Genomic DNA, 24,599 nt, shown 5'->3' on the forward strand with positions numbered 1-24,599 from the left:
TTTTTTTTTTTAATTAAAATGAGGATCAAACAAAGATGAATTGGGGACTAGAGATGAGATTTGACTTTTCATTACTGATTTTCTCAAATCAATATAAAATAATAATAATTTAGTAATAGCATACGTGTTATATTTTACAAAAATAATTGTTGTTCTAAGTCTTTTACTTTTGTGAGTATTGGCTAAGAGAACGACACCTATAATGACGCAATAATAAAAATAAAAAGAGATAAAAATAGAGACAGACCAAAACACGAAGTTGATTGAAAGTTTTTGAGTCTAGGAGGAAGAGCTTAGGGACTACTCTCTGAATCCAAATTTGGAACTATAGCAGATGATAGCTCTATATGAGAAACCCTCACCGCCCCGATTAGCCTCTCTGGCAATTCTTCTGGTGTGTTCGCCTATATAAACGTAATCTCCGGATCATCCAAAAGATTTCAAGAGGAGAAACAATCTTGAAAGATCAAAGTCTTAGTTTTGTTAGATTGATTTACCTGTACAAGGAACGCCATTTCGACAACCAAAGATGTAATTACGCCGATGACAAGACCGAGAACTCCATTTGCGACTGTTGATGAGCCGATATCTACATCTATCTGCATGGGAATAAAAAATGTTTCCTTGAGTTTACTTTTACGAGTATAGAGCTTTTAAACAGTTTGCAAAATGTGGACTTACTTCCAAGTATGTTGGACCGCGGATATAGTTACAATCCACTGCTTTCCCGAGGAGACACGGAGTGCTTCCCACACTTTGCCTTACTATCCATGAACCCTGCATAAGATTGTGAATATATTTGTTCAAAGATTTTACAAAGAGAAAGAGAGAGGGTAAAACAGAGAGAGAGAGATACCTTGGGGACTAAAGGTATAAGCTTGAGCCTACTATTCCGAAATTCGTCATCACCATCAACAAAACGTTGGAAGAGGGATCCAGGTACGAGTTCTTTGGTCACGAAATAAAATACCATACTGTAGTGTGTTGATCCAGGAACCTGATATAATAGAAGGGTTTACACATCAATAATGATAACTAATTTTATTGTTTGTACATTCTGTTGTAGTTCACAGGCAAAACTTACTTGAACATTTACTACCATTGAGAAAAGACCCTTCTCCGCAGCAACCTGAAACGATCAATAACATTTTAATTGGAAATTCTAAGTGACAACGAAGATACATCAAAAAGGGATAATAGCAACGTAAAGGGTGCTTGTATCTCTTACTTGTGCTGCACAGCCCTTGCGTCTAACCACATGATCCATTCTTTTAGTGTCTTTGAACCAATCAACGGCGACGAGATCCATAAGATGCTTCCCAGCAGGAATCTTCAGTAAAAGGTTGAGTGAGTATCGAGGAGGTAGGTTTGATGTAGAAGAATGTGCATCTAGTGCGTTCTAAATTAATTAGGGTAGATATTACTAACCTTCCTTTTATCTTCACAGAAACTCTTGCCACGGACTTTGAAGTTATTCCCATCAGAAATCCTCCAGCAGTTACGGGCATTTTCATTATCATCATGTCGCAGATTACCCGAAAAACAGGAGAGATCAATATCGAGAGCAGGTTCTTCTTCTGCGGTTTCAAATGGCACGAGAAATTGATAGAGATTGGATACTTTTTCACCAACTCAGTAAGCATTAATGATAAAATATAGACTATCAATTCACCTGTTTTCTTGGCATCAGTCTCCTGCTCCTGCTTACTCGTTTCAGGCTGAAATATAGCAAATGTGAAGAAAGACTCAACTTGATCAAATATTAAGTTCAAAGAGAATGTTTGATAGGCCAACCTCTGGTTCTGAATCAGGTATCTGAAACTCGTCATCGTCATCCGATTCTTCATCCATTAGCACCGAGTTTCTGCTGGCACCATTTGTTTGATCAATCGAAAGGGAAGACTTATGCTGAGGCTTTCCACCTTTTCTCAAAGCTAGGGAGGAAGATGCCATATTAACCATAACAGGGATCCTGATCGGTTGACCTCTACCATCTGTCTGTGAGAACCACTCGCGCAAACCTGCGATGAACATGAGTCCATAACAAAGAACGGCAAAAGTCATTTTCAAGAAGAGTAGAAGTCATTTTCCACAGGGATCTGATCTTAGTGGAAATGAGCACAAAAGAACTTACCAGAAACACTGTTGAGCATTTGAAGAAGACAATGTTGTTGAAATGCTGGAAGATAACCTGCACCCCACCCTTTCAAATCGATTTGTATTAGATGTTGCACCTGTGTCCTAGGCCTTCCATTCCGGGGCTTTAGTGGGGCGATGTTAAATCCTCCACCTAAACAAGAGAGCATAATCTCAGTCGGATTGTAATACATAGTATATTAGAATACTTTGGTGGTAGAAGACTTAGCATTTAACTTACTCTCAAGATGAGCCCGAACAAATCCAGGTTGTGGACCACAATTTTCATGCTCCCTAGAACGAAACAATACCACTTCACAGAAAGGGCAAGATAAATAATTAAAATTAGATGTATAATAGAGGCTGTCCCTTCGGGGAAATCCAATAAAACAGAGGCTGTCAAGCTTTAGCATGAGTAAAAAGGGAAGGGAACATACCATAACTTCCATCGTCATTACGACGCCAATAGCGTACATAGCAGAGATCACGAGGCCACACAACCCTACAGCCATTTTGATAACATTAGAGTATGAATAAACAGAGTTCTTGGAAACAACCAAGTAATATTCTGACTGAAAACGGGAGGATCACAAATGGTAAGTAGTATGGGATTATGTTAAGCAAAATAAATCTGATAACCCTTGAGCTCCCCAGGATAACTGGTCTATTTCGTTATGGACGCGACAAAGAGTTTAGTTAAATGTTATGAATCAAATCTCTACTTAGCTATTGAACGCTGATGTGTGGTAACCATTAAATGATAATATTTCAGGTGCAAAATTACATTGGAAACCAGTCGAGCAGAAGTCTGTGATAGAGTATTGCTGTGTGACCATCAACCTCTTCCACTAATCTCCCATTGTGAAAACTGCAGTCCCACCTGCGAAACAATAAGAAAAGAGGGGGAAAAAAACAAAGAGCCTCAGATACAGACCAGAACACTCAAAAAGGAAACACTTTTGCTAACATAGTATTGATAAAAAATTTGGCCTAGTCATTACTGTAGGATGTAGAAACAGAAGAGATAAAGACCCAACACTAGTGACAAAATATTTTACTGGTATAAAATATATCCAGTAAAATTTGCCAAATAGGATAGCATATGACTACAAGAAAATGAGGGGAAAGAAAAACTAAAAAAGATGGTCTCTTATGACCAGAATATAAATGAGAATGTTTCCTACTCATATCGAGTGCCATCCATGCTCATAACAAGCTCGAATATTTCCTCACATGTGGCCTCCACTACACCAACAGCCTTCATTGCCCTGCTGCAGCTTCTTGGCTGCATGCTTAGCACTGTAAATGATGGTTCTTAACTAAATAAAATTACTATGTAATAAGCAGGAAATTATGCCATAAAAATGACAAACTAGTAGGCACTTCCATACAAGATAATCAACTTCAAGTAGCTCTTCAAAAATCCGTAGACCTGCAAAATGTATTTCAAAGTGAGAAGAATTGTTCCCAAACTTAAGCATTATCATTGAATACTAAATGATTATATGATCCAACAGATTGTATAGTAGTGAAATTCTTTTTTGGAGCCGATTACAGGCACAAGTCTTACAGGCGTTAGGAGGAAGATCATTAAAAAGTTATGGTATTTCATAAGTCGTGACTTTTTGTAATTTATCAGGGTAAAAAAATAGAACTTTAATGCTTGCAAACACCATGCATAACCACTAACCATTTTGGCACTGAAGGAGACGCCAGTGTTTTCTCGAAAATGCTTGATTGCTGGAACTCTGGTTTGACAACTCAGCATCAAACTCCTTAGTCCAGTCAAGTATAGCTTCTGGAGGGCCTGCATGTTTGTTTGAGGTGGTCAGATTGCATCAAGGATTGCAGCTGACTAAATTAGTACGTGAAGAAATGAATTAGGTAAAACCATTTCCAATAGTTGTCCTCCTCAATAAATCACGTCGAGAGTCATCTTCATCCTCCAGCGCACTGAACCTGAAGAAAATTGCATAGATTGTTTCACATAAATATAGGTATATAAAATGCAGCACAAGAAAACAGTGTCCAACATCACCATTAATAATATATCAAATGATAATGGTCACTTTCTGCATGCAGTATTATATTACCATCATCTTGCATCTGTAACGTTCTTAGAAAAGATCAGAGCTAACACAACCAAATTGAAAAGTCATAGTAATAATAGGACTGATGATCAAACCTTTCGTTAGTATCTAATATGATTACTGATCCCGTTTTTTCAAGTTTATTTTGTAATTATGATCACCACAAACCATACCATTCTCAACACAGGTCAGATATACTCTCTGTAAAGGAAGAACATAGTACTCTATGATCAGAACTTATGAATAAGGCAAAAATCATATGATCAAGCAAACCTAAGCAAGTGAGTTGTTGTAAGATAAATTCAAGATGCCTGGAGAAATGAAGAAATGATGTTGATGATGCACTCACGGGCTTTCATGATCTGAAGATGAAGCAGTCCTTCCAGCATCCATTCCAGGCTTATATTCGAAAGAAACATATTGCTGACCACTTGGTACTAGAGACTCTTGATGCTGCAACAGTGTAAAACACAGAACGGTAATCAGATAAGTAGCAATCCTCAGATTTTTAAGCGGCTACAGATAAATAACACAGACAAGGCAGAAAATTTTGTGATTCACGGATTGCTAGATAGGATTTAACAGACCTGATCTATGACACACTCAATTTTTTCCTTCCACATTAACGCTTCCTGGATGTTGAACGCTGCCATCTAGCAAGAACATACTCCACATGAACTAACAAAAAGCATTAAAATGCAGACTAACAAGATAAAACTATTACTATTACTATCAGAAAGAAAAGACAAGATACCGTGATTCTGTGGTGCTTTTCTTTCTTGTTATAAATAGACAACACGTAAACCATCTGCAAAGACAAGTCAAGACAATAAGAAAATGCAAATACATAACTGACACTACAGTTAGCCGGAAAGAAAAGTGACATTACAGTCAACTATAATAAGAGCAAATTAACTTGACATGGGGAAATCCATCAACTATTCACAGCAGTTATTATTAGATGAACTGTTCCTAATCAGTTATAGTATTCCCACGTCGAGAGAGATTTGGAACTTCACAGTATCACAAGAGTAGGAATCAGTAGGATCACTTACACATCATGAAGAGAAATTTCACTTTGCAAAAACCCATATTCTACTGGTAAACAACCCACATTACACAGCACTTATAGTAGCTTCACAGGGTCACAACTCACAAGAATCACGACACATAAGCACTTATAGTAACTTCAGAGAATCACAACACTAAGAATCAGTAGGATCACTTCTACGAAACCCAAGCCTATATAAAAGATTCAATGGTTCCGACAACAACATCAAGCAGAGAATATTTCACTATCCAAAATCCACATTCTACTGGTAAACAAGCCACATTACAACATAAGCACTAAAAAAAGAAAAGGGAACAGCAAAGAATGAAACAGAAAACTCACATGTCCATGATGTGTCTTCAATCCTCGATCCTCAACTCTACAGTTTCCATCAATAACCATCGTCTTGATAGGCAGCTACATACAAGATCATCATCATCTATTAAACAAGTAAACCTTCTCTTTTCTCTGAAGTCTCTATATATCTCACAACCACACTCTTAATTTGGGAAAATTCTAAATCCATCTAAGATTAATGGGGATGTAATGTTGTTACCTGATTATCTTGAGGCTTCTTCTTGTAATAAGCTAAAAGACGAGGTTCCAACACGAAATACCTCATATGAATATACGATCTTCCGATCTTTCTTCTTCCATACCTCACCATCCATCCTTCATACACTACCTTCGACATTTCTTTTTCTTCTTTTCTTCCCACACCAAAGACGATGAAATTGGAATCTTAGATCCAAAATCGAATCAATGTAACTCCGCCGGGGAGATCAATGACTTGGTTTGATCATCGGCGCCGGTATCTGGGTTGGTGTTTGGATTCTCAGATTCTTTCGATTCCAAAAACCGAAAGATTTATGAGTCCCAAAAAGGTTTGAAATTCCCATATACTAAATGTGTAGAGAGAGAGAGAGAGAGAGAGACTCAGTGAATGAATGTGTCCTGAAAAGTAAATTTAGTTATTAAAGAGGTAATTAAGGATTTTAAATGGTTTAATTAATTGAGTAAAGTCATAGCAGCTCTGTTACATTTCACGTTCCATTTACAGACAAAAAAGCTCATGTACTAATGATAGTTTTGTTGACGAATGTTTTATAGATTCGAGATGCTTAACGGTAAATATAATCCATCATTAATATAATGTAAAGTTCCTTTTGCTTTTCACATGAACACACACGAATAAAGGAGGGGTAGTAGTCAAGATCGAGTTTTTGTTTTTTTTTTTACATAGTAAATATTCAAATTTTACAGAGGATTAAGAAAAACAAAAAACTTGAGAAAAACAAACAGGAAGATTTTATAATTTAAAAATTATTACCCTTAATTTATTTTTTGAGGGGTTTTGAATCTGAAAAAAAAAAAGAGAAAAATACTGAAATTGTTTTTTTTTTGCTCAATAAGGTGAAATGATGGATTCTATGAGTTCTTGTAGAGGTGCAAGTTCTTTCTTGTCAATCAGTCCAAACTCCTGCCAATACCAAAGACAAGAGAGTTTAGTGAAAATGGCCAAATTGTAAAACTCTATTGCAGAGTAATTTAAGACGAGGGAACTCACATGAGTAAAGAGGATGAAATGTTTGAAGCAAGTGTTGAGATGAGCTTCTTCTTTGAGGCTAACGATTTTCTGGAAATGAGAATGGTATATATGTGCATACACACGGAATAGCCGTTTAAAGATCGTTTTCACCACATCCTTGAAGTTCTGAGGAAATGGTGCTCCTGCAACAAAACCGGATATTAGGATTAGGGATGTCGATATAGAACGTTTTTGTTGCTGATTGATCTGATCTTGTTTAGATCTCATGGACATTATGTTTTACCAAGCCTTTGAGGAAACAGGGTCTCATCATCTAGTTGAGTCTCGATCCAATCCATCAAGTACTCTACATATTTTGGAGCAGAAACCTCGATCGGCTTCTTGATCTGTACACCATCAGCCCATCTATATTCATACCTGCAAAGAGAATTTGACTGTGTTAACAAAAAAAAAAATGTAAATAAAGGATCCATAGCAACAAGAACATAAGCCATATTATTGGTTTGACTTTAACTAGTCAAATGCACAACAGAGAATGATAAAGCGGTAGGTTCACAGTTGACACTCTACTTAGATTTGAAGTCATCTTTCGAAAATAAAATTGAGCGCATGATAAAGAATTCCAAAAGAGAAGACTACAGAGATCCAAAACATAGCCTACACTCTTTCTAATCTTCACAGTTGCAAAGACATCATAAGAAATTGAACAAGCTTAAATCACACAGCAGACCACTTGAAGACCCCAGATATAACCACAGCGAGGAGAAAATATATGATATGAGCCTGTTAACGAATATATTTCTTTTCAAAGAAATAGGACGATCCTCTAATAAGTAAATTAGTCTCAAAGCTTGAAGCTAACTATGTAAAATTAACACATAGTAAAAGAGGTGTGAGGCTATACTTGGGGCCAGCAGTCATAGTAGGACAGTTATCTGGTGTGCAGAACTCGGTAAGGGTACCATATAGCAAATTCACCTGATTGAAGAAATCCACAGCTGAAAAGAAAAACAATATATCAACAAAGCAATAAGTATATATCAACAAAGCTTTGTAAAAAGAAAGAGATATCAGTAATTATTCAACTCCTACATTAAATCCCGAAGAATAAGTATACACTATAGTAACCATGAGACTGCAAGCAGAGTGGTACTCACTGTTTACAGCAAGCCATTCATTTGCATCTTCTCCTGGAGGAAGTCGTACAGCTTCTCTTAAGTTCCCACTTCCTAAGGTGGCATCTATATGCTTTCGAAGCTGTGCACCCTATATTTCCGAAAGAAACAAAAACGTTTAACAAGAAGAATCACACACTACAGAGTTTCAAAACTCAAAAACTACAGAGTTACAATTCATGTCAACTAATGAACGAATCCAAAACTCAAAAACTACAGAGTTTCAAAGACATCAGCCATAGAAACAAGATGGACAAAAATAGTTTACAAACCTTGCTTCCCGAAGGTGCACTCTTTTTAGGACGGAAAGTCTTCTGATTTCTATTAAAAAGTAAAGAAAAAAGGGAAAAACATATATGTTATCAAACAGATCATCAATGTTAAATGAAAACCTATACATTAAAACATGATCGAGTCAAAACGGCTATAAGTTCAACAAAATCAAGTCCAATCTTTATCTACTAGTAAACCTAATGTATCCCAGAACAAAAGTTTGAAAAATTCACTGCATATGACAGGGATGTATCACCAAACCTCTAGTTTTGGTTCCAATTTTTGCCTACAATCATAGACTTCTGACTTCTGAGGTACAAAACAAATCTGATCATCATTGAATACCTACCTAATAATACGTTTTCCAAATCTGGATAGCATAAATATGAACCATCGTAATCATCACTAACTGGTTCCAACTAAGATTTGAAGCACTGATGACAAATTCACAGCACCAATGATTTTAAATCCAATCAAGCAAACTCTAATCTGTGTTAAACCACTAAATCATAAGATCGGGTAAAAGGATCCAATTCCTCAATTCATAAATCAGATCAAGAACTTCTCCCGATATGTAAAACACACAGAGACCCTCTAATCATCAATTCACAGCCAACAACAACAACAAAAACACTCAGCCATGAACCTGAATCCAGTAATACACAGGATAGAAACGAATCAGCGATCGATAAAGTAAGGTTTGATACTAGAGATCACAAGTTCTGATTTCGCAATCACAAAACGAAACCAAAAATCAATCCGAGAAAAAAATCCAGAAGAAAAGCCAAACGAATCCATGATCCTTCACAATTACAATGCACGGGAGATCCTAAGAAGTAAGAAATTGAAATCACACAAAATCACTAGTTTTTTTTTTTTTTTTTGTGATTTTCCCGAACAGATCTGAGATTGCAAAACAATCAATCAAAAAAAAAATCTACAAATTGAACACAAAATTACGCAGAGAAACGAAACGAAGAAAAATTCGCACCTCCCTAACCCAAAGAGACTCATGGCGACAAAAAGGCAAAGCGAGAGAGAAGAGATTCGAATTAGCTTTTCTTTTTTTTTCCTCAGGTGGAAAATGAGAAAAAGAGAAGTCTCTGTAAAGACGGGGAAAAAAGTGAGAGAGTATTTATATGGTGAAGACGAAAGACTCGTTGATTCGCTTTCTCTCTCCTTATTAGCTGGCATATTTTTCTAAAGCCCCTTAACTTTTATAATGTTTAGATTTATACCCTAAATTAGTAAATTCTTCTTAGAGAATCAATTTTAGCTGCCTGGAAAAATTTGGATGACCCGATTTACAGGTTTCGGATATCCGTCCAAACATTATGATAGCTGTGGGATTCATAAAAACCCGGTTTCATCCTTTGTTTGGGCCAATTTAATACATTTTCGGCCATATTAGCATGATACAGTTTTTTAAATTGTCCATAAGCCCAATATTGTCAAGCTCGACAATCAAATTGAAGAATATTCTTTCGAAATTTTTGGTAACTATTCCCACAATATTTTTTCAATCAATTCCGCCCTCAAATCTCTCTGCATAATCTTCAATTCCCTGAGTATCAATGTTGAAAATTCTATCAAATTCATAATTTAATCCTAATCATAACCAAAAATCTCGCAATCATCAACGACTCTATCAAAACCATTCCTATACGATACCCTAAACTACTAGAACACTATAAATAATCCAACATCAAACACATTCATAACTCATCAAGCAAAAATCATTTCTTATCAAACAAAAAAACAATGGCTGCATCTTAGGCTTACCTCCGAGACGTTAAGCCTTACAAGACTTCTTGGAAGGTGCAAGTGAGGGTTCTTCATTCATGGAAGAACTACTCAACAAGGTTTGATGTTAATGATGATTCAAAAGTATCAATGTTCGATCCTCTACAAATTCACGCCTAAGTATTAATCTGCATTTCATTTAAGTATAAAAGTTACAATAACTTATTACTAACTTTTACAAATGATGAAGGATACATGGAATGTAACCTGCACATATTCACAGTTTTTAGCCAGAAAGCACCAAGTTGTTGCGTCTCCTTTTCATCTTTCTACTACGACATCATAACTGCTTGCTCATTTGGTGCCTGTTTTTGCGGAAACAAAAAGAACTACGTCATGTAAGTCAAATTCAAAACTCTTTCTTATATCTCCTAAACTGAAAAGACATTACCAATATTTTCTTGCAGATCTGATTCAAAGATTCTAACCATGAAAGGGTCTCAACACAAAAAGACGACGTTGAAAAGACTAATCAAATGCTTAAATCTTTTTTTTTCCTATGCAGATGATACTGTAATGTTCTATGGAACCAAGTTTTAGAATGAACTATTAATAGAATCTGGGCGTTCAGGGAATGTTCAATCTGAGATTTTTCTAAAAACGATCAAAAGACATTCACTTTCAAGCAAGGTTGGGCCTTCCCGAGAAAAGTTTACATTAATGGTGATGAATGTATGTATGTTACCTCCACCAGATTCATATCCTTTTCTACCCATCTCTGCACATGGAAGCTTTGCTTCTCTCTCACTAACCATTCTTCTTCTTCTTCTTCTATTCATCACAGTCTGGTAATTTTGAACCAGAATTTTTTTTTTTAACAGACTGTTAATTCAACTTCCAAATAAAGATCATCAAAAATTTGTTACAAAATATGATAACAGATGTGCAAGTTTTTTTTTTTTTTTTACCTTTTTATAATCGGCACCATTGATTTGATTGTTTCGTATTTCTTGACCAACTCACTCATTTGAAACTGTGAAAGTGAAGCATTGATTTGAGAAATTGGCAAATCAACCAAAATCTACAGAGTGATAGAATAACAATTGGTTAATTGGGCTAGAATAACTTACTACTTATAAATTAAAACAAATAAACGGGGTATAGCTAAAATCGAAAAGATTAAAGCACCATGTATATCAGAGACGTCACGTATATACCAAGAGGTATAGTTTTTAATTCATTGAGATACTTACCTGCTATTGCATGGTATCATGAACGATGATGACTACGGAGGCTGGAGAATCCGGTACACCTTGATTGATGGAGACGTTTGTGTTTTTTATCTGTCTCACTTTGAAAAAAATGCAGAAGTTTTTCGTTGTCGAGAGATTAGACCGAGATCAGTGAAGAAAACTATGGGTCTTTTTTCATATATGCATACGCATGCAATGGGTCTTTTTCAGACCGAGAAAGAACATCAAAATTCATATTGTTAGATATGAATCGGTTTTTTTTTTGCTTTAAAATTGGTCGTTTTTTTTTCCTTTGTCAAAGTATTTGTGTCTTAAGGGAATTTTTTTTTTTTATGTTTCTAAATTCTAAATTTTAATAGTCAAATATTACAGCACAAGAAGCCCAAATTAGTCAAAGCCCAAAAAGAAGACACAACATCACGACGTGTCATCAATTATCAGTATTAGGGATGAGAACCTGCGCGTTGCGCGAGGTTGTATGCTAATTAGGCCTGACTAAAATTTTATATAGATCCATTGGTATATTATTAAAAAAAACCTATATATCTCATGAAAACATCATCTTTTATGCACTTCCAGACCTCGAGTTAGAGCCTTGGTAATGCAGTTGTTTTTTCTAAAAACTAAGAATTTCAAAAGGGCATCGTATGATTTAATCCCAACAATGAACGTGTTGTTAATGACGTTAAATTTTCTATTAACTTTTATAAACGATATGTTGATTTTGCAAGTCAATGAAAAGTTTGTTATTATATTTGAAAGTCAATAAAAGTTGAATGCTTTTTTTGGTTAGACAAAAATTTTATATTTTTTTTGGTAATTTTTGGAAAGTTTGAGTTTTTTTAGCCGAATTCTCGTAGTATTTTATCTCATTTACCATTTGGTTAAAATGGCTCATTAAATAGGCAATTATCGAAAGCTTTTTATTTCACTTGATGGGCCTATTTGTTTTTTAGTATTGGGTCTAACTTATTCTGTTTTTTAGATTTTTTTGGTTATGTTCTCAATTCAAAGTGTTCTGTAATTATTTTCTTCTTCATTTTTTCATCCTTTGATTGTACGGACTTGGCTTGCAATATTTTCATCCTCCGATTGCAGTTTATGGTTTTGATTGTCGAGGATTCTTTATTAATCTTGAGGAGACAGTTGATGGAGTCCAATTCAGTTCGTGGTGTGGGCGTAAACTAAGTGAATTTCCGATTTCTTGGGTGGCAAAATTTGTCTTATTATTTTATTTTGTTGATAAGGAATCACGACAGAATTTACAAACTTAACATTGAATGTGGATCCTTCTATGGTAGTAGCAGACTGAAAGGAAAAGATGTGTTTGATTAAAATAAAACTAATTTATAAGGAAAATAATTAGCTTGGTAACATAAATTTACATGTCCAACATCTGGTGTAAAAAAAAAGAACCTTCTAATTGCGTCTCTAAAGGAAGTGATGGGAATCTTTGACCGCAGCTTCTCGCGATCTGTAACATAAATCAACAAAAACAATTTCCTTTCACTTGCTGCTACTTGGCATAATTTATAACTTCTCAGTCTGTATTCTGGATAAGGAATCAATATTACAGTCCTCTCAAACAAAAGAAATACATCTCAACAACTGGGTGTTCCTAACCTCCTTAAGAGCTTTGTCCTTCTTAAGTCTAGAACTCAAAGACGCCACCATTTCTAGAATCTCTTCACTGCTAATCTTTGGTTTCCCGAAAAAATCATCTTTCCATTGTCCTTGTTTACCCGAGTGCCCGGAGTACTTGTTAAATGATGTGGCAGCAGTGTCTTTGTCACAAGGTGGATAATGAGTAATTAAGTCATGTAGAATAGCATCTGCCCCTGGCGGAAATGATACACATTTGAGCTTTTCTTTGTTCGATTTCTCATTGGCATCTTTGTTCTTCCCATTTTTGTGCCTGCTTGTGAATAATGAAAGACGCCTTTGTTCTCGGCGCCTATAAAAGCATCCAAAAAAATCAGAAACAGAAGACTCTCAAGTCATAGCAATCGAACTTACACCATCGAAAAATGAATACTTTCTCAAACACTAAAGAGTACAATAAAGGCAGTAACTCACCCCCGGAACTCTTAAAGCATAGAAAAATGAATACTTTCTCAAACACAATACACTTATATAGTACAATAAAGGCAGTAACTCACCCCAAACTCTAAAGTCCTAGCCATTGACCCTTTTGTCATAGAAAAATGAATACTTTCGCAAACCCCACAACACTATAAAAGTACAGTAAAGACAGTAACTCACCCCTGAACTCTCAAGTCCTAGGAATCTAACTTTCTCCATAGAAAAAAATGAATACTTTCTCAAACCCCAGAACACTATAAAGTACAAAGAATTTAAAGCAGCGAGACTCACCCTGAACTTTTCGATTGAATACCCATTTTCGGACACATCTGATGAATCACGCCACGTTCGTTATTTGATAGATTATGCTCAAACGTGTAAACTACACAACACACATGCAATGACAAAGGTTACCTTAAAAAAGATCCTTGTTGCGGATGTTTGTCCAAGACAGGGCATCCATTCTTCTTCCCTCTCGACTTCTTTACCTCTCAAACAGACCAAGCTTCAGAATCACATCAGCCAGATAAGAATTAGACCTTCCAACCAACTGGAACAGCTTTTTCCTAGTCATTGTAAATGTTCCTGTTTTCTCCAACCGACGGTTTATGTCAGTAAATTCTGCTACTATACAAAACAGATTGCTCACCCACGGTTATTTTTCCTTTTAATTAATTCATTCTTCACATTCCAATATATATATGTATGGATTAACATAGTTACCTGCCCGCCGTAGTAATCGAGAGCAATGCTCAGCCCCATAACACTGCCTATGGTTCTGATCCCATCAATATTCAAGAACTGCAACATGATAACATCCAGTCCTCCCTCCATCCATTTGTTTAGATTTGGATCCTCTCTTACTTCATACTCTGCAGTTTTACATAACCAAACATATGAAACTAAGCACCACTGCAGGAGTTTCGAACAACACACAGAAGAAAAAAGTGCAACTGACCATCTTTTTTCATTTCAGGAAGCAAACCATAAGCATGCCTCTCCACCACTTTAAGATACTCATCAACCTCGGGTTCCCGTACATTAAATAAGACGATCAATAAATGGTTGCACCATCGACTGTTGTTATCTCCTCATACATATCATCTGAAAAAACAACAATAACACCCAAAAAAGATCAAATCTTTATGAACTTTTCGACTCCAAATAACCAATGGGAGACAATATGAAAAAAAACTAACCTCCAGAGAAGTACCTCTCCACAAGAAACTGCTTAAACCCATCTTCGTACCTTCAATACTTGTCAGCAAACTCTTTGCTTCCGAGATATCTTAAAAATACGACATTTAGGTTCTTTACAGTCCAGAAGAACACAATGCACCAAAAAAAGACAAAAAAGTTTGGAATTTTTAGAAATTACTTGTGAAAAGATGGTTCTTCATCAACCAATTGATCTGTTAGTATTCCGTTGCTGTTCACCATATCCTCCGTCTGCAACACAATCTGAGTTATTATACTACCATGTAAATACACTCACTCCCACTTATACATCCAGCAATAGCTGGATAATTAATTATCCACAAAATTTTAGAGTAGAAAAATATATAATATAATATTAGAAACCGTAATAAACAAACTATAAATAGTAACGAATGTGTTAAATTCCTTTTGTGTTTGATAACTAATCTGATATTTAGGTGTATATATATATATACAACTGACACGCTCGTCTTTTCACCTACACTTTGAATTTCAAAGAAGTAAAAGAAAAAAAAATGGAATGAAGAAAAGAAAACGAAAGGAGAATGGAAGAGGGGAGACAAAGTGGGAACCTACAAGAGAGAAAAAAATAAAAATTGAATAAGAGTGAAGATTCAACTTACTTTGTGATCAGAATGATTGCCGAACTTAAGAACAACATAGTTAGTCATATGCGAGGTGGGTGGGATGAAGTTCTGCTCAATTAATCTTCTCAAATCAACACTGCAAAAAATTACATCCACAAGTATTTGATTATCATATTCCTAATCCGGTCCTGATTCCCAACATGACATAAACAACATCTACTAATTAAAAAAAAAAAAAAAAAACAGCATCTACTTCTAGGGGGGAACGTAATACCTAGTGGAGAAGAACTAAGCTCGTACGTGAATAGAAAGTTGCTCCTATAAGCCTCCACGATTCTCATCATCAACCACCGTTAGATTCTCAGTCTGCTGCTGCTACGGCTGAGCCAAAGCGACGGACGCAGTCATCGGTGAAAACAAATAGCCCTCGAGAAGTAAACCGGAGAATTGGAGATCGGTAGGACATTGGAGAAACTTCGAGAGGGAGTATCGGAAAACGACCGCAAAGAGAAGTGCAACGGAAGCGAAAGCGACGGTGATTTCTGCTTAGAGGTAAAGATCGAGAATATAATTGAACGGACGGGAGGAGCTTATATCAACTGGACTTAAAATTTTATGATTTGGGCTTATATAAAGCCCAACGAATTTGTAAATTTTTGCTGCTGACGTGGATGCTATGAGAGAAAACTCTGCTATTATATATATATGATTTCGACCAAATTTCTTATTTTTAAACATTTCTTTTTAAAATTATTTGATTAGTAATTTAAGTTATAAATTACTGAAAGTATTTTGATTACCCTAATTAAAATTTTATTATTACGTTGACCACCAAAAAAAAAAAATTTACCAAAAAAAAATGTAGACTTTTTGTGAGACATGTATTTTAAATACTAACTTAAGGTTCTTCTCGTAATTTTTTATTTGGTCTTTTTTGGATATAAAATTATAGTTAAAATATAACTAATATTTTGAATATATAATTTTATTTTGAGTATAATGTTCGGTTTTTGGTTTAATTTGGGTAAAATTTTCTAGAATTCGTTTCGTTTTATGGTTATTCTGATCAGTTTCGTAACCGGATTTTCAGTTTGTTCGGAATCGTATATTTATCATCTCCACAGTTTACAACCAGATTTGTATAATTTTTAAAAAATATATTCTTCAAATTATACTAATTTTTTTGTATAGAAAAAAACAATTTTAATTTCAAAACAATGCAATGGAAATATAAATTTAGAATCATAAGTTTATTACTATTCCAAATATCACCAAATCACTCCTACACCGACAAATCATTCTAAATACAACACACTCAGGAGGGTGTATTGAAACAATGATTTTGGAGGATTTGATGGGATTTAAAAAATTTGGAATTTTGATAGATTTTAGGGGAGTTGTTATGATTTATGGTAAAATTCTTTCAAATCCCACCTAAAACCATGAGATTTGTATTTCTGTATTTTTAACTAAACAAATCTTCCAAAATCCTCCAGAATCCCTAAAACTTATTAAAATCTGAATCCACAAACTGTTTTGAATAACAGTGGATTTCAAAGTAGATTTTAAATCATCAGTTGAATAACAGTGGATTTCATGAGACTTTTTAAAATCCATGATTGAATAACATAGGATTTGTAACTTTTACACAAATCACTTACAATATCAAGTTGAATACACCCCCCTTACTTTGTAAGTAAAACTACATATCAATTTAAATAGTATTGTAACTATACTTGATTATCATATGAAAATCATAAACTGTACCTACAAATAATAATAATTTCCAACGTACAATTTTGTCAAATAAAAACTATACTAATGGAACATAAATATTTTTTCTAAAAAAATTAAAAAAAAAAAACAATATAAAATTGGAATATTTGTACCGCGGGTTCAAGCCTAGTTATTAGTAAAATTAAGAACAAATTATACATTTACATGAGTAAAATGAATCTCTAGAGAGGTTCTCAAAGTCTATCATTTGAGAGACTCACTTTTCTCTCTCTTCTACTTTTTGATTATCTTACTATATTAATGGGAAAGTACAAATATGAAACTAACCTTAAAATGTGTAAAAAATTACATTCAATTACCATTAGAAAAAATAATTAAGATTAATTAATTAATTAAATAATATAATTAATTAAAAATAATAAACGTTGATAGATCAAAAAAAAAAAAATCTAAAAAGGTAAAAACAAAATCTATTCAAATCTAAACTAATTTGTACTTTGAAAAAAAAATAACAGCTAAGATTTTTTAAAAATACAGATAATTATTAGTTATATTTTTTTTCTCTCTCTAATAAAATTATGGACGAAAATTACAAAATATTTTTTTTAAAAATATAAACCAATCAGAATTTCAAAAACTAAGATTTTATATCCAAGACAATAAAATTATTTTTAACTATATTTCAAAGATTTTATTAAGATTTCAAATTATGATTCTCCAATCATCTTTATTTTATTTTATTTACAAATTGTTTGGAATTTTCGGATAATACTTATGATTAACAAATATGCAGAATTTTTTCTACATATGTTGTGATTTGAATTTTAAAAAACGAAGATATATTACTCTTTTTTTTAATGTAAAAGATATATTACTCAATCTATGGAAAAAATGTTTGTTTTAATTTCCACATTAGCGGGTTGGTAAAACTAAATTTATATAGTTGATAAATTAATAAATTTTATTTACTCACAATTATAATATTAAAATTACTACTTCATATTTCACAAAATATTGTTGCAAATACAACAAACAAATAATATAAAACTGTAATATACATCAAAACATAAAATACTATGATATTCTAAAATAATTAGTATTAAAAAGACATCTATAGATTTATAGAACAATTAAAAATAAATACTATCTCAAACAAAATAATTTTTCATAAGAAATATAACAATAAGTTTTATTATTATATTATAATTCTTTTTAAAACCTGATCAACCTAACAATCTTCCACCTATTCCCCATGGCTCACCTGAACTAAAAAGAAAGATTTGGAAACTTAATATTCTTCCAAAAATAAAACACTTCCTTTGGCGAGTACTCTCAAATTCTCTACCTACCCTCACACGACTCGGCTCTCGTGGAATGAACCTTGATCCTATTTGTCCGCGATGTTTTCAGGCAGATGAAACTATAGAACATATATTTTTCTTTTGTCCATATGCTGAATCAATTTGGCAAATATCTAATATCCTTGTCTCTCTCCTGTACACTACATATTCGAATATAGAATCTTTCATTGAAGCTATCTTTAATTATCATCATACTAACACAACTCCAACGGACATGCATCTCCTTCCATTTTGGTTATTATGACACATTTGGAAAATTCGAAACTCCTTTGTTTTTTGAAGGAAAACAAGATAAATCAAGCACTATTCTTCCCCGTGCCAAATCAAATATACGAGAATAGAACTACTTTCACAACAACAATTGTCACAGAACCAACCACGACCATCTGCAAACAAGAAAAACATGGACAAGGCCTCCGCCACCTTTCACAAAATGCAACTATGATGCAGCTTTTGATCATAACACTAATCAAACAAAAAGTGGCTGGGTACTGCAAGATCAAAATGGTGTATCCCAAGGATGGGAGCTTCAGTTCTAAGATATGCTACGTCACCTTTAAAAGCAGAAGCAAAAGCCTTATTAGCAGCAACACAACAAAGTTGGATCAGAGGTTTAACAAAAGTTATTTTGAAGGCGACAATGAGACCTTAACCAAAATGTTGAATGGCAAACTTTTCGATGTATCAATTGACAACATTGTTCAGGATATAAAGACTTGGTCATCAAAATTTAGAACTGCAATTTTTGTTTTTGCTCCAAGAGACGGTAACAACTCTGCTCATAATTTAGCAAAATTTGGTTGTAATTCATGTGTTTTTTACTCAAGGTGTTTTTCACCTCCTGATTGGCTTTCAAATCAGTTGTATAACGATTATTATCATTTATTAATATAATTCATTTTTGCTGAAAAAAAAAATGTTGACCGTGCTTTAAGCACGAGATATCTTTTAGTTTTATATTGTTTTGTGGGTGAGACTCCCACTTAGTTGCTTCCACCATGACTTTTTTTTAACAAAAAAAGCTTTTACATAATTTTTTTTTTAACGTGAACACAATTTGTGTTTTCTTTTTTTTTTGTGTGTGTGGTCAAATTAGTTCCAAAAAAACTTGTCACAGAGATTATATAAGCTGTTGACAAAAAAAAAAGAACTTGTCATAGAGTTGTAAAGCAAAAGATTGCTTGCTTGCTTATATGCATAAAAGTAACACATAGACGATATGATCTTTTGTCACCAAGATACTTTGCGATTAGAGAGTAGTGTTTCCATAGCAAGATATGCTGCGATCAGGGAGTGTTTCCATCTTGGACTGATGTAGTCTAGAGAGAACTATGTTAATATCACATAATGTTAGATTCGTATATCCCACCTAATCTTCAAAAGATCAATGACTACCAAGCTAAAGCGAAGACTGACTCAGCCTCAGCTAATAAGGTTTATAGCACATGTTCGAAGTTCTGTACCTTCTTCGTTATATATATAAGGAACCTTGACACATGTTAATCCCCAAAAAAAGTGGATCATAGATAATATATGATATGTAATCAAAATATCAAATGTGCAACCCGAGTGACAAGGCTACTAAATATATATCTATTTATATATATATATATATATATATATATATATATATTTTTTTTTTCATTTTTATATCAACTTTCAACTTGGAAAATAGTATTACTGGAGATGAGTAGGGCAACTTTTGTTTTCCCCCAGTGTGTTCTTTACCTCTCAACATCTCAGGTTTTAGATTCACTCCACGCCCAAAAAAATCACCATTCATGTCCGATTACATAGGTTTTCATGTCCGGATGCTTGAAGGATCTATCAAGACCTTCTAGTGTCAGAACTCAGAAACAGGAAAACAGAGAAAGTGTAGACAAGCTTCAAGCAAAAGCTTTTAACTTTAACTTTAGAGAAGCTTAAAAACGGACCTTCAAGTTCTAAGCAGTTGGGAGGTGATATAATACCTATATGTACATATGTTTTATACCATGTGCTATACATTAGAATTGTTTCTTTTTAGTAGTTTACTAAGGTTCGGAAGAAACGAACAAAGACTAGGGATAAATAAAAAAACATAAAGCAAAAGGGATAATAATATTTATTTCATTATAGGCAAGGTATAAAGTTTACCACTAGTGTGACAATAACACTTTGATGGTCAGTGTTTCTATTTCAAGTCCCAAAACAATAGAAAACAAAGAAACCCATAGACAGAAACTTAAAGCTTTATGTGAACAAAACGGTCGCTAACCTTTGACCAAACAAACTGTAAACACATCCAAAGAGTGTGAAACCAAGTGTGGTTTCGTTGGAGAAGAAGACAAGATGACTGACATGATTCCACCACATTTGAAGAAACTTTGGGATAAATGGAACATACGTGTAGTCATAATACTCAGTCTCTTCCTCCAAACGATCCTTATTTTCTTTGCACCGTTCCGAAGACGCACCGCAAAGAAGCTCTTCCTTGTGCTCATATGGTCAGCTTATCTTCTTGCTGACTCGGCAGCTGATTACGCGGTTGGGCAAATATCAGATAGTCAAGAAGAAGAAGCTGAGTCAGAAAAGCATTCCAAAAACAGTGAGCTGCTAGCTTTCTGGTCACCATTCCTTCTCGTGCACCTTGGAGGTCCAGACACCATAACAGCACTTGCCCTAGAGGATAATGAGCTTTGGAACAGACACTTGTTTGGTCTTGTCTGCCAAGCCTTCGCAACTGTGTATGTGATCTTGTTGTCTATACCAAACGGGCTTCTGACTCCAACAATAATCATGCTTGTGGGCGGAGTGATCAAGTATGTCGAGAGAACAGCTGCTTTGTTCTCAGCGAGTCTTGACAAGTTCAAGGAATCTCTGCTCAAGGACCCTGATCCTGGTGCTAATTACGCCAAGCTCATGGAGGAGTATGAAGCTAAGAGGAATATGAATATGCCAACCGAGGTCATTATGGTTGAGGATCCAGAGGAAGGAAGAGAAGGCAAGACTCTAGTCAGGCCCATTAATGCTATATTGACACCACTTCAAGTTGTTCAGTATGCTTACAAGTACTTCAATATCTTCAAGGGTGTTCTTGTTGATCTAATCTTCACAATTCAAGAGCGCGACGAGAGCAGGGCGTTCTTCGACTCGCTGACCGCAGAAGATGCTTTAAGAATCATCGAAGTCGAGCTCGGCCTCATATATGATTCTATGTTCACCAAAGCAGAGATCCTGCATAACAAGACTGGAGTTGTGTTCCGTTTTATAGCCTTGGGGTGCCTTGTTGCGTCTCTCTGCTTCTTCAAGATGACTAAGAAAAACCAATATGATGGATTCGATGTTGCCCTTACTTACGCGTTGCTCATATGTGGAATAGCTCTTGATTCCATTGCTCTTCTCATGTTCTGTGTGTCTGACTGGACCATTGCTAGATTGAGGAATCTAAAGGAGGACTTGTACGAGATGGACACATGGGTAGACGGAGTTTTTAATTGGATCCTCGATTTCAAGACGGTGAGGTGGAGAAGATCCAAATGTTTTGGGGACGGAGGACATGAAGTGCTCAACAGAAACTTTATGTTCCGTAGATGGTCTGAGTATGTTCATGCTTACAACTTGATTGGATTCTGCTTGGGGATACGTCCCGTGAGAATCCATCATACCAAGGGTATAATACGCAGTTTCTTTGACAAGACCATTCACTTTTTGTGCATAGATATTGTCATCAACAATGTCACGAGAGGAACTGGCCGGTTTGGTCGCTTTCTCACTGATTTGTCCAAAAAGGACAATCAGGTAATGCGTACAATTCTCCTTTTGCCTCGTCTCCTCGTACTATTGATCTACGATTTCCTAGACTTTTTCGGTATCAAAGATTTGGTTGAGGAGATAAGATTCACAGTCAGTGATCGCCTCACCAAAGAACTATGGGAGTTCATATTCACAGAGGTGCAACAAAAACACAGATTTGCTGAAGACCAAGAAAGTGCAAAGGCTATATCTTCAGCTAGAGGAAACTGGACTCTAGTTGAAACATCAAGCAAAAAAACCGAAACCGGATTAGACCATGCGGTACTTCTACAGTATGTAACAGAAAAGGATTACGATCAGAGCATTCTACTATGGCACATCGCCACAGAACTCTTCTACCAAGACCAGATAAAGATTCAAGCCACCGAGAAAGAAGAACACAGTTACCGAGAGTTCAGCAAAATCCTTTCTGACTACATGATGTACCTCATCATAGTGCAGCCAACTCTGATGTCAGCTGTTTCGGGAATCGCAAAGATACGTTTCGTAGACACATGTGCGGAGGCGAAAGACTTTTTCAAGAGGAGGAATATATACAAATCAAAGAATGAAGGAAATGAACTTGTGAACGAAGCCAGTCGAGTTATTCTATCTGTCAACACAGATGTTGAGCCTATGGCTGTGAAAGGAGACAGAAGCAAATCCGTGTTTTTTGATGCAAGCGTGCTTGCAAAGGAGCTGAGGCGGTTAAAAGATGAAGGCGAAAACATGTGGGAAGTAGTAAGCAAAGTCTGGGTTGAGATGCTTTGCTATGCAGCGATTCATTGTAGCTCTCAAGAACATGCTTCCCAACTCAGCAAAGGGGGCGAACTCATCGACTTTGTCTGGTTACTAATGACTCATTTTGGACTAGGAGATCAGTTCCAAATCAACAGGGATGATGCAAGAGCCAAACTGATAGTGGCCAAGTGATTATACTACACAAACTCAGTTTCTTCAGCTGCTTCATTTTTTGTTTCCTATGTTTTACCTTTTTGAATAATTTGCGCACTTGTAGTGTAATAAACTTCATCTATCAATTTCATTCAAGTCTAAGTATCATCTTTCTCAGTAATCACACAAGTCATCAGACCCTAAATGCCCAAATCTCAATTACTTATAAAAAAACCCTAAATTTATAAATTCCCAAATCTACGTTAAACTCTTCACTACAAAACCCTACTTACAATACCGAAAAAAAACCTAAAGCGAACTAAAACAGAGTAGAAGCTTCGTGTCTTCGTGATAAGTGTCATTGCCATTGATAATGTCTCTTCTCGTTCGTCCCCTCTAGAGTCTAGCCTCTATAGGCTACTTGTGCGATTTTGCCTAAGCTTGGGCTGAGATATTAAAATGGGCCTTAAATGAACTTCAACTTGACCATCTCAATAGTCAATAATGATCATATATTTTATTTTATTTGCTTTCACTTTTTATTTATTTTATTTACTTTAATATTTTTTTTTTGGCAAAATTTACTTTAATACTAACATGTTTTTTTACAACCATATGGTTTCTTACTGATACCAAAACCTAGGTTGTTAGAAGCTTCGTAGAACTGTTCCCAGCCCCGGCTCGAAAATTTTTAGAGCCCTAGGACAAAATAAATAAATTTTAGGCCCTTTAACATATATAAAAAAATATTGATATTTTGAATCTCATTTAGAATAAAAATTAATTGTTTGGACCATAATTAACATACATTTTTCAGAAAAAGGCTTTTCTTTCTCATACTATTTTAATTATGAACTTATTTTTATATTTTTTTCTTGAAAGTAGACCTTTTTTACGAAAGAAAATTTTGCAAATATTGATGGGCTCTTGGGCTACTGTCTCTCAATCCTACCCATTTGAGCCTGGACTAACCCGGCTCGAAATTTTTTAGAGCTCTAGGACAAAAAAAAAATGTTTTAGGCTCTTTAGCATATATATTGGATCTCATTTAAAATAAAAAGTAGTTATTTAGACAATAATTAACATACTTTTTTTCGAAAAAAGCTTTTGTTTCTCTTCCAGATATACTATATTGTGGATTTATTTTTATTTTTTCCTTGAAAGTAGAATTTTTTTATGAAATTTTTTTTTACAAATGTTGATGGGCCCTTGGGCCACTGTCCCTCTGTTCTACCCATTTGAGTTGGGCCTGACTATTCCCCACAAAGAGCGTCGCAGTGAACAGCCTAGGCGTCGAAGGTTTGCAGTTTAATTTATATTTCAAAATCAAAATAGAGACTACCAAATCTTTTGAAAGCTTACTTTCCATGATGCTTAAAATGAAACTTTTGGTTTAGGGAGTCGTAAATAAATAGTATGGATCTGTGTTTTTTTATGTCCATGTTTTTATAACGAAAAGAACTAAAATTAATTTAGGAGTTATATTCAAACTAGTATTTTAAGTGATTTGAGTTTTTATAAGTTTATATATGATTTTGATAGTTTTAGAGAAGTTGATATGATTTGTAAAATTCTTTCAAATGTCATATAAAATCAGTGTTCTAAAACGCGCTATGGGCTTGCTACGCGGTGGACAAACGCCTAGCGCCTAGCCGTATATGCAGGTGCCTAAGCGG

General features: G+C 34.8%; 4 protein-coding genes and 2 long non-coding RNA genes across 16 annotated transcripts; 2 read left to right on the plus strand and 4 right to left on the minus strand.

The window, feature by feature from the left end:
• Nucleotides 1–54: 54 nt before the first annotated feature.
• LOC104724843 (protein ENHANCED DISEASE RESISTANCE 2-like) lies at nt 55–6,261 on the minus strand. 5 transcript variants are annotated; one of them, XM_010443397.2, is made up of 22 exons: nt 5,834–6,261; nt 5,620–5,694; nt 4,981–5,034; nt 4,814–4,879; nt 4,576–4,679; nt 4,028–4,095; nt 3,827–3,943; nt 3,528–3,568; nt 3,321–3,421; nt 2,921–3,016; nt 2,574–2,638; nt 2,378–2,449; nt 2,135–2,290; nt 1,795–2,021; nt 1,673–1,718; nt 1,429–1,577; nt 1,229–1,330; nt 1,085–1,129; nt 857–997; nt 682–777; nt 498–599; nt 55–404 (listed from the first exon to the last, which is right to left on the minus strand). In XM_010443397.2, exons 1-22 carry the CDS (start codon nt 5,969–5,971, stop codon nt 294–296), a joined length of 2,172 nt encoding a protein of 723 aa, XP_010441699.2. In that variant the 5' UTR covers nt 5,972–6,261; the 3' UTR covers nt 55–293. The 5 variants fall into 5 exon arrangements, with proteins under 5 accessions (XP_010441699.2, XP_010441700.2, XP_087330637.1 ...); XM_010443398.2 differs by having other exon boundaries at nt 4,814–4,904; nt 5,834–6,233; XM_087474511.1 differs by lacking the exon at nt 3,528–3,568 and having other exon boundaries at nt 5,834–6,233.
• Nucleotides 6,262–6,480: 219 nt separating this feature from the next.
• On the minus strand, nt 6,481–9,483 carry LOC104724844 (MOB kinase activator-like 1A). The gene is made up of 7 exons (XM_010443399.2): nt 9,266–9,483; nt 8,274–8,322; nt 7,984–8,092; nt 7,731–7,824; nt 7,110–7,243; nt 6,845–7,008; nt 6,481–6,757 (listed from the first exon to the last, which is right to left on the minus strand). Exons 1-7 carry the CDS (start codon nt 9,466–9,468, stop codon nt 6,683–6,685), a joined length of 828 nt encoding a protein of 275 aa, XP_010441701.2. The 5' UTR covers nt 9,469–9,483; the 3' UTR covers nt 6,481–6,682.
• Nucleotides 9,484–9,993: 510 nt separating this feature from the next.
• LOC147934756 (uncharacterized) lies at nt 9,994–10,947 on the plus strand. The gene is made up of 3 exons (XR_015572291.1): nt 9,994–10,136; nt 10,268–10,415; nt 10,583–10,947. It is a non-coding gene; the product is annotated as an uncharacterized LOC147934756 (long non-coding RNA).
• On the minus strand, nt 10,099–11,401 carry LOC104724845 (uncharacterized). Its single transcript, XR_757786.3, has 5 exons — nt 11,271–11,401; nt 10,986–11,098; nt 10,763–10,862; nt 10,285–10,382; nt 10,099–10,205 (listed from the first exon to the last, which is right to left on the minus strand). It is a non-coding gene; the product is annotated as an uncharacterized LOC104724845 (long non-coding RNA).
• Nucleotides 11,402–12,596: 1,195 nt separating this feature from the next.
• Nucleotides 12,597–15,758, minus strand: LOC104724846 (DExH-box ATP-dependent RNA helicase DExH6-like). 7 transcript variants are annotated; one of them, XM_087474963.1, is made up of 10 exons: nt 15,432–15,758; nt 15,194–15,293; nt 14,731–14,801; nt 14,552–14,640; nt 14,311–14,456; nt 14,076–14,224; nt 13,767–13,937; nt 13,644–13,681; nt 12,894–13,224; nt 12,597–12,744 (listed from the first exon to the last, which is right to left on the minus strand). In XM_087474963.1, the coding sequence occupies exons 7-10, from the start codon at nt 13,809–13,811 to the stop codon at nt 12,652–12,654; spliced, it is 507 nt and encodes a 168-aa protein (XP_087331089.1). In that variant the 5' UTR covers nt 13,812–13,937; nt 14,076–14,224; nt 14,311–14,456; nt 14,552–14,640; nt 14,731–14,801; nt 15,194–15,293; nt 15,432–15,758; the 3' UTR covers nt 12,597–12,651. The 7 variants fall into 7 exon arrangements, 5 of the variants coding, with proteins under 5 accessions (XP_087331089.1, XP_087331090.1, XP_087331091.1 ...); XM_087474964.1 differs by having other exon boundaries at nt 13,767–13,979; XM_087474965.1 differs by having other exon boundaries at nt 14,731–14,813; nt 15,432–15,730.
• A 4,662-nt stretch (nt 15,759–20,420) lies between these two features.
• On the plus strand, nt 20,421–23,088 carry LOC104724847 (uncharacterized). Its single transcript, XM_010443400.2, has one exon. It carries the CDS (start codon nt 20,587–20,589, stop codon nt 22,960–22,962), a length of 2,376 nt encoding a protein of 791 aa, XP_010441702.2. The 5' UTR covers nt 20,421–20,586; the 3' UTR covers nt 22,963–23,088.
• Nucleotides 23,089–24,599: the final 1,511 nt, after the last annotated feature.

The sequence above is a fragment of the Camelina sativa genome, chromosome 11, assembly GCF_030686135.1.
Source record: "Camelina sativa cultivar CO46 ecotype springtype chromosome 11, ASM3068613v1".
Taxonomy (NCBI): Eukaryota; Viridiplantae; Streptophyta; class Magnoliopsida; order Brassicales; family Brassicaceae; genus Camelina; species Camelina sativa.

Excerpts from the sequence above, each read along its gene's own strand:
- LOC104724847 (XM_010443400.2), top strand. The coding sequence starts at position 20,587 with ATGACTGACATGATTCCACCACATTTGAAGAAACTTTGGGATAAATGG.
- LOC104724843 (XM_010443397.2), bottom strand. The coding sequence starts at position 5,971 with ATGTCGAAGGTAGTGTATGAAGGATGGATGGTGAGGTATGGAAGAAGA. Across the intron at positions 3,944-4,027 it reads GAGGACAACTATTGGAAATG|GCCCTCCAGAAGCTATACTT; the intron begins GTTTTACCTAAT and ends ACAAACATGCAG. Across the intron at positions 1,130-1,228 it reads GCAAGGGCTGTGCAGCACAA|GTTGCTGCGGAGAAGGGTCT; the intron begins GTAAGAGATACA and ends TGATCGTTTCAG.
- LOC104724844 (XM_010443399.2), bottom strand. The coding sequence starts at position 9,468 with ATGCCAGCTAATAAGGAGAGAGAAAGCGAATCAACGAGTCTTTCGTCT. Across the intron at positions 8,323-9,265 it reads AGTCTCTTTGGGTTAGGGAG|AAATCAGAAGACTTTCCGTC; the intron begins GTGCGAATTTTT and ends ACTTTTTAATAG. Across the intron at positions 7,244-7,730 it reads ACTATGACTGCTGGCCCCAA|GTATGAATATAGATGGGCTG; the intron begins GTATAGCCTCAC and ends TTCTCTTTGCAG.
- LOC104724846 (XM_087474963.1), bottom strand. The coding sequence starts at position 13,811 with ATGCCCTGTCTTGGACAAACATCCGCAACAAGGATCTTTTTTAAG. Across the intron at positions 13,225-13,643 it reads ATTCAATCGAAAAGTTCAGG|GCGCCGAGAACAAAGGCGTC; the intron begins GTGAGTCTCGCT and ends ATGCTTTTATAG. Across the intron at positions 12,745-12,893 it reads AGGACAAAGCTCTTAAGGAG|ATCGCGAGAAGCTGCGGTCA; the intron begins GTTAGGAACACC and ends TTTATGTTACAG.